Here is a 7,313-nt window from a genome sequence, read left to right as displayed (position 1 = left end):
GGTGATGGAGAGGAGAAATGACATATTTATACTTTATTTTAAATTCTTAAAAGAGGAAAGTCACTTTATTCTAGTTACAAAGCAAAAATCATGTTTTGATCCCACAAAGAAGTGCTGTTAAAATAAAAACTTTCAAAAATAACAAGAATTTACCTTTAAATTTAAAAAGTGCTGTTTTTTATCTTCTGTCTAATACTAGTCTTAATTTCACCCAGGGCTTTGTCTGCTTAAAATGAGTTGCTTTAGTTAAACACCTAAATGCATTTTACAAAAAATAAAATGAATATCTATATCTTAAAGAAAAGGAAGCAAATATAATCAATGTAAAATGCACCCCTCCAGAGACACTATTGGCAATTAGTAATCAATGTGAGAGAGTCTGTCCTTTTCTTCAGTTCTGTAGCCACAGATGACTACTTCTTGCTCCGCTAAATAATCTCCTTCCTGTGCTTAGGCAGTTAGCTCTTATTAAATTCAGTTGATCACACACAAATCTTGGACCATGTCAAGGAAGGGGCTTCTTAAGAAAAAAGTTTCCATTGATGCAGAAATGGAATGCAAAAAAATTGGTATGCATAACTGATTAAATGCATCTTATTGATGCATGAAATGGTGAAACAATAAAAATTTAAAATTCCTCCACATTTATACATATTTATCAACTTTAAAGTGATATCTCACACATGTGGAGGTGGTTCCATAAGTTCTGTACTAAAACTGTGGCCATGCTGTTTTTCCTATGACATGTGCAGTATGAAAACATTGTCTCATAGTGAATTTTAATATTGTCTTTTCCTAGAACCCAATGATACATGATCAATATGTAATAAAAAAGTATTCAGTGATATGTAAACAGAATTCAACACAATGAATATATAGAAAGGTATTCTGACATTTGTTCAACATTTGAAAAACCATCAGTGTCATAGATCACATTATTGTAGAGAGCAGCAAATGCAAAGATCATGGAAGAAGCAGTATTTTTAATTATGATATTGCCATTTCTTCCAAATTCTCATAGAATGTAGAATATCATCTTTTTAATGAGGTAATATTTGAATAAATTTTAGGCAACATATTTAATTGACAAAGTCAGAAAAGTCCCCTGATGATGAGTTAGAATGCGGTGTGTCCCTTCTGTTCATCATGTTAAGTACAGCACTTGATATTTTAGCTAACACAATCAGAGAACTAAAGAAAATACAATGTGTGCTTAATTTGAAAAAAGAAAAAGAGAGGTTGTTAAAGACTAGAGTAAACAAATGTCAACAAAGGAATAGAGCTGTCATTTCAGACAAATTGATTATCTTCTCAGAAGTTATCTCTGAATGAATGCTAGTGAGGGCCAAATGTTGAGGAGCTGGGGAGAACATATGAATATAATCAAAATATACTGTATGAGATTCTCAAATAATTAACAAAATATTCTTTTAAAAGAAACCATGTTTTTAACTGTAGGGGAAAAGTTAATATTCATAATTAATGACTGCATCCTGGTACATTAAGGCCATATACCAAACAATTCCTTTGTGTTAAACTTCAATCAATAGTGAGATATCAAATTACAAGAAAAATATCAACTTTATGTAACTCCTGTTGTTCACACATGTGACCTTATCTTGGAGTTATGATAGTGACTGTGAGTTGAGTAGATAAGGCAATTAGCAAAGGCCAGATGTAGAACAGTTGACTTATGTTCTCTTTTCTCAGTGGTAAAGGTAAATGCTCATTGTGAACAACATTGATCTGTCTATGTAAAGGAAAAGGTTATTTGAAAGAGAAGGAAAGTTGGGCCCAACACATACATGAGGTATGGAAATAAGATAAGAAGAGGACTTGGTGGTCTCCCGTTAGATCTGTCCCACCGTCTCAATGGGTAAACGCACTCCTCACGGTCCTGACTTCCTTGCTCATGATCTCCCTCCTATTGCTCCTCATCCGGACCTTGGGAGCTCAGTCCGGTGCTCCTATGTGGGGCTCTGTCATTTTCTCCATCCAATGCCAGGTGAAGGTTCTATGGTGATATGCAAGATATTCATGAGTATGGCAATAGGATCTGGACATTTCTGGCACCCTCTCCTCAGCTGCCCAAGGACCTAGCTGGGGGCATCTTCCTGGACACCTGGGAACCCCTCTAGAGTCAAGCCTCTGCCAACCCTAGAATGGCTCCCTTAAGTAAGATATATAATTTCTTGTTCGGATATCCACCCTTCCTATATCCCAACCATCCTATTTCCCCAAGCTCTTCCCATCTTCCACTTCACACTTTTCTCGCCCCCTCCCCCCTCCCCCCATCCCACCCCACCCCTATGTTCCCATTTTTTGTCCGGCAATCTTGTCTACTTCCAGTATCCAGGAGGATAACTATATGTTTTTCTTTGGGTTCACCTTCTTATATAGCTTCTCTAGGATTTTTACGAATTATAGGCTCGATGTCCTTTATTTATGGCTAGAACCCAATTATGAGTGAGTACATCCCATGTTCATCTTTTTGGGCCTGGGTTACCTCACTCAGGATGGTGTTTTCTATTTCCCTCCATTTGCATGCAAAATTCAAGATGTCATTGTTTTTTACCGCTGAGTAGTATTCTAGCATGTATATATTCCACACTTTCTTCAACCATTCTTCCACTGAAAGGCATCTAGGTTGTTTCCAGGTTCTGGCTATTACAAATAATGCTGCTATAAACATAGTTGAACAGATGCTTTTTGGAACTGATGGAACAGGGGACCAAACTGGGCTCTCTGAATGTGGCTGACGGTGGAGGAGGACTGAGAAACCAAGGACAACGGCAATGAATGTGAACTCTACAGCATGGACGGGCTCACTGTGAGCCTTAACCTTCACCTGGCGATGGATGGAGATAGAGACAGAGCCCCACATTGGAACACCGGACTGAGCTCCCAAAGTTCTGATGAGGAGCGGGTGGAGAGAGATCATGAGAAAGTCAGAACCATGAGGGACGCGTTCACCCACTGAGACGGCAGGACAGAACTAATGGGAGATGACCAAGTCCACTTGGAATGGGACTGATGGAACATGCAACCAAATCGGACTCTCTGAGGGTGGCTGATGGTGGAGGCTGACCGAGGAGCCAAGGACAATGGCGATGGGCTTGTTCTCCACGACATGGACGGGCTCTGTGTGAGCCTTGTCAGTTTGGTTGCTCACCTTCCTGGACCTGGGGGGAGTTGGGAGTACCTTGGTCTCAACATAGTGTAGAGAACCCTGATGGCTGTTTGGCCTCAAGAGGGAGGGAGTAGGGGTGTGGGTGGAGGGGAGGGGAGGGGAGGGGGAAGAGGAGGGGAGGAGATGGCAATTTTTAATAAAAAATAAATAAACTGGAAAAAAAAGAAGAGGAAGAAGTAAACAAATGTCCATGATGAGTTGTGGAGAAAGGAGTACAAAGAGCAGCCAACGTGGTCTTGAAAACATGCCCCAGAATTTCCTATATCCAGAACACATTTATTGGTGGAGGGTCTGCTTATTTATCCTAGCCACCTAGCTAGCTTAGCCCTGAAATAACCACACAGAAACTGTATTAATTAAAACACTTCTTTCCCATTAGCTCTAACTTTTTATTGGCTAACTCTTCCATCTCAGTTTAACCCATTTCAAATAATCTGTGTATCACCACGTGGCAGTGGCTTACTGGGAAAGATTCAACATGTCTGTTCCTGATGGCTCCATGGTATCTCTCTTCCTCTGCCTTTCTTCCTTCCAGCATTCAGTTCTGTCTTCCCCACCTACCTAAGTTCTGCCCTATCCACTAGGCCAATGCAGTTTCTTTCTTCATTAACCAATGAAAGAAACACACAAACAGAAGGAACTCCTATACCACACATTTGTTTTCTGGACCATCTAAGAGTATGATAGCTTAATGTACATCCAGCTTTCTTTACAATAATTACTTTCTTGTATGGGAAACAAGATTTATTTCCTATAGTCTGCACAACCTAATGGATGTTTTAATTTATCTCCTGGTTACATGTTTTTCAACTCTCTTGCTGTGCCAAGCTTCTAACAGAAGAATCACTAGAGTCACTAGAGCCAAGGCAGCCACAACCATCTGGATGAGGTTTGCAATTGTGTGACCTTCGTGCTGTGATGCTGAGGGTTCTGCAGAAAGAGGTCAAAGAAGTCAGGTCACACCAAAACTTCTCAGAATAAATGATTATGCACTCAGTGTCCCATCTCCTTGAAAGAACTACAACCTTTGTGTCTATCTCTAATCTAGAGTTCTCCATCTCACCTGATTCTTACATGTTCACTCTTTTTCATCTTCTAGTGGCCTGAGCTTCCACAGAGAAGCAAATAATTTGGGTATATTAGATAAAGTGCTAAAGAGAGTTGAGGCATTTCTCTTGGCTCCTTGTGCTTTGACTAATTCTTATTTTTCATAAATACATGTTATTCTTATGGCATCTTATCCTGCAAATCAAGTAAAAATGTTTTCTACTGCTTCTAAGTGGGGGTTAAGTCCACTTTCCCAAGTTTCCCAATTTCAGCAGAGGTTTTACCAACTCATAATGATCTCACATAATGTTGTACCCACTTCCTAGGAAATCCTTCGCTTACCATTTTCAGTGGGGTTGGGAAACTGCTCCTTGGGTCCTGAAAGTATTGCATGGAGAGTTCCCAGCCCTTGATTATGGCTGTCAGTTTCTATCTCAATTTTAACCTTAAGCACTTCTGACTATCACCCTCTTGCAGATTAAACTTTGTGCCTCTGTGTTCTTGGATATCCATCAAGATCACAGTTTAACCCTACCCAGACATGGCTAACTTTATAACTGAATATAAAGGGATAATTGAGAGTCTGAAGGATTCAGAATTTCTTGATTAGGTAAGTACACTGTGTTTACCATGGACTTTTTGGGACAAGGTGTTTCTGTGATACTGGATCAATAACTTCTAGGAAATGAAGTTAAGAGGAGAGTGAAGAACCATTCCATACTTTTCTCGTTAGGTTTTGCTAACTTGATACAAGCTAGAGTCATCAGGGAAGACACACTTTAATGGAAAAAATGCCTTCATCATATCAGCCAGTCAGCAAGTCTGTTGGGGAATTTTTCTGATTGATTGGTAATTGATATGAGAGGGCTCAGTCCATTGTGTGTGGTTCTAACTTTGGGTAGTTGGACCTAGATGGTATAAGAAAACAGGTTGAACAAGCCACTCAAGGGTAAGCCTGTAAGCAGGGCTCTTCTATGGCCTCTATTTCAGTTCCTGTCTTGAGTAAAAAAGGAATAAAATTTATGCCATGGAATTGCTGAAGCATGCATAGGCAGCCCATATTGGATTTCATGGTCTAAGTTGACGATGACTGACCAGATCTCTCTTTCCTTGTCTTGAGTGCCTGCCTGTAAGCTTCAAGATGGAATAAACCCTATCCTTCACAAGTTCCTTCAGAATATGGTGTTCTGTCATGAAAACAGAAGCATAACTAGTACAGAGACAATGCCTTGTCACTTTATCAAATGTGTTCCCCTTAACCCTCCTGAATTTTCTAAATTCCAATGAGCCATGGAGGGGAGCACCTGCATCAGGGGATGCTAATTTTTTTCTATGAGAGGTGAAAGACTTTTGGACTTAATATTTTTCTTACTTTGGGTTTTCTGACTCTTATTCTAGGCCAGAGCCCTTCTTAGAGAAGATGTCTGAGTTACCATTTACCTTAAAAAAAAAAAGGCTGGGTTAGGGTCCTTACCTGAGACTTGAATATCAAGGGGATTACTTGATGTTGACCACATCTGAGTATTATTCATAAAACAGCCATAGCATTTGAATGTCCCATTGTAGTTAGCAGTCACAGAGCCCAGAACAAAATGAGCCTGAAATAGCATCTCGGTTAGTTGCTGTGAGTCCAGGGTAAATGAGAGGTTATGTTTTCCTTCCTGGATCAGAATGAATCTGTCAAATCCCAGTGATGAGATACACTGCATGGTTATGCACTCTCCTGAAGTTACAGCAGGGCTGGGCCAGACATACAGGCTTGGTTTATCATAGGCTCCTAGAATACAAGGGCATTGTGTGAAATGAATTCAAGCTACCTACATTGCCCTGCAGGACTGTTTGGACTCTGAGAGGTTCCCCTGGAGAGTAGAACTCCTGAGGGGAGAGATTTGTTGGCACCCCTTAGTCTCCACTCACCTGTTAGTACCAGCACAAGGGTGTCACTGTGCTCTGACAAGCCAGCAGGACTCTTATAGTAACACTTGTATATCCCTGCAAAGGCCTTTGACATTTTTTCAATGTGGAACTTAGCCTTGTTCTTCTGTTCCAGAGGAAACTGTCTGTCCCAAGGATCTATGCTCCCCTCTTTATGCATATAGTACTCCTGGGCCTCCCAGGACCCCTGACACCAAATAATCACAGGCATATGTTGAGCAATCACAAGGCCAGGCTCAGCCCAGATGGTGGGTTTTTGGAGGATTCCTGCAAGAAAATCAAAGGCTGGGTCCTAGTATGTTCTCCTGCTCAGACCCCAGGTCTTAATAGAGAACATTCACAGAAATTACAGCATTATCCACATACTCTTTTCTTTAAGCACATTACAAAGAGTTGACCCAGATGGCAGATAAAGTAATTTCTGGTCCTCAGAGTGAGGAATAAAATCTAGGAATGGATGAACAAACTCACCTGCCAGCACTGCAGTCTTGTGTCCCATACTCAGACCTGGAAGAAAATTCTCTTTGAGTGTTCTATTTAATCTGAGAGTTGGGCTGAATCCCCTTGTCTCTCCATATGAAAATAGATTTGGCTTTGAAGTAGGGTTCCTTACAGACTTGAGTGTCTACTCTCCCTCCTCATATCTCACCAAGGCACAACAGCATTCTGAGAATTGGGGTCATGGTGAGTCTTGTTATATTTCTTGCTTGTGTTCCTGGGCTGTCTGGTCAGGTTCTGTAGAACCATCAGACAGCTATTTTCATTCTGAGGACAGATGTTTCCTGTCATGTGTTTGCCACATCATTACTATCACCAAAAGGGGAACTTCTCTGTTACCCCAGTGCAGGCGTTTGGTCAAATACCCAGGTCTCTGAAAAGTCTTTTTCAGAAAACTGAGTTTTTCTCTATTCTTCACAGATTTCCCCCTGTCCTGTGTGTTTTCTAAGACAGAGAATGAACATCCACATGTCACAGAATGTCATTTTACAAAGAGAGACAATTGCAAAGAGAAACAATTTCAGACCCCAAATGTTCAAAAGTGATGTTGGTCAAACTCAGTACAGTGATCTAAGAAAAAACTCATTTATGATATTGCAATGTGAGGCCATAAACTCAAGGTGGCTCCATAACCTCAAGTCAA

At 40.6% G+C, this 7,313-nt stretch overlaps 1 protein-coding gene across 4 annotated transcripts; it reads right to left on the bottom strand.

Moving 5' to 3' along the window:
- Positions 1 to 683: 683 nt before the first annotated feature.
- On the bottom strand, positions 684 to 6,935 carry LOC119821564 (leukocyte immunoglobulin-like receptor subfamily B member 4). Of its 4 annotated transcripts, XM_038340660.1 has the most exons (6): positions 6,822 to 6,935; positions 6,644 to 6,679; positions 6,155 to 6,439; positions 5,712 to 6,014; positions 4,580 to 4,615; positions 3,729 to 4,120 (listed from the first exon to the last, which is right to left on the bottom strand). In XM_038340660.1, exons 1-6 carry the CDS (start codon positions 6,853 to 6,855, stop codon positions 3,975 to 3,977), a joined length of 840 nt encoding a protein of 279 aa, XP_038196588.1. In that variant the 5' UTR covers positions 6,856 to 6,935; the 3' UTR covers positions 3,729 to 3,974. The 4 variants fall into 4 exon arrangements, with proteins under 4 accessions (XP_038196590.1, XP_038196591.1, XP_038196588.1 ...); XM_038340662.1 differs by lacking the exons at positions 3,729 to 4,120; positions 4,580 to 4,615 and adding an exon at positions 684 to 1,360; XM_038340663.1 differs by lacking the exons at positions 3,729 to 4,120; positions 4,580 to 4,615 and adding an exon at positions 1,970 to 2,014.
- Between the last annotated feature and the right edge of the window lie 378 nt (positions 6,936 to 7,313).

The sequence above is a fragment of the Arvicola amphibius genome, chromosome 8 (assembly GCF_903992535.2).
Source record: "Arvicola amphibius chromosome 8, mArvAmp1.2, whole genome shotgun sequence".
Classification (NCBI taxonomy): Eukaryota; Metazoa; Chordata; class Mammalia; order Rodentia; family Cricetidae; genus Arvicola; species Arvicola amphibius.
The sequence above is the reverse complement of the archived record's forward strand: the minus strand, read 5'-3'. Positions and strand labels throughout refer to the sequence as shown.

Bases quoted from the DNA above. Each gene is read 5' to 3' on its own strand.
- LOC119821564 (XM_038340660.1), bottom strand. From the start codon at position 6,855: ATGACCCCAATTCTCAGAATGCTGTTGTGCCTTG. The intron at 6,440-6,643 runs GTGAGTTTGTTC...ATTTTCTTGCAG, and splicing joins CAAGACTGCAGTGCTGGCAG to GAATCCTCCAAAAACCCACC. The intron at 4,616-5,711 runs GTAAGGACCCTA...CAATACTTTCAG, and splicing joins CCTTGATATTCAAGTCTCAG to GACCCAAGGAGCAGTTTCCC.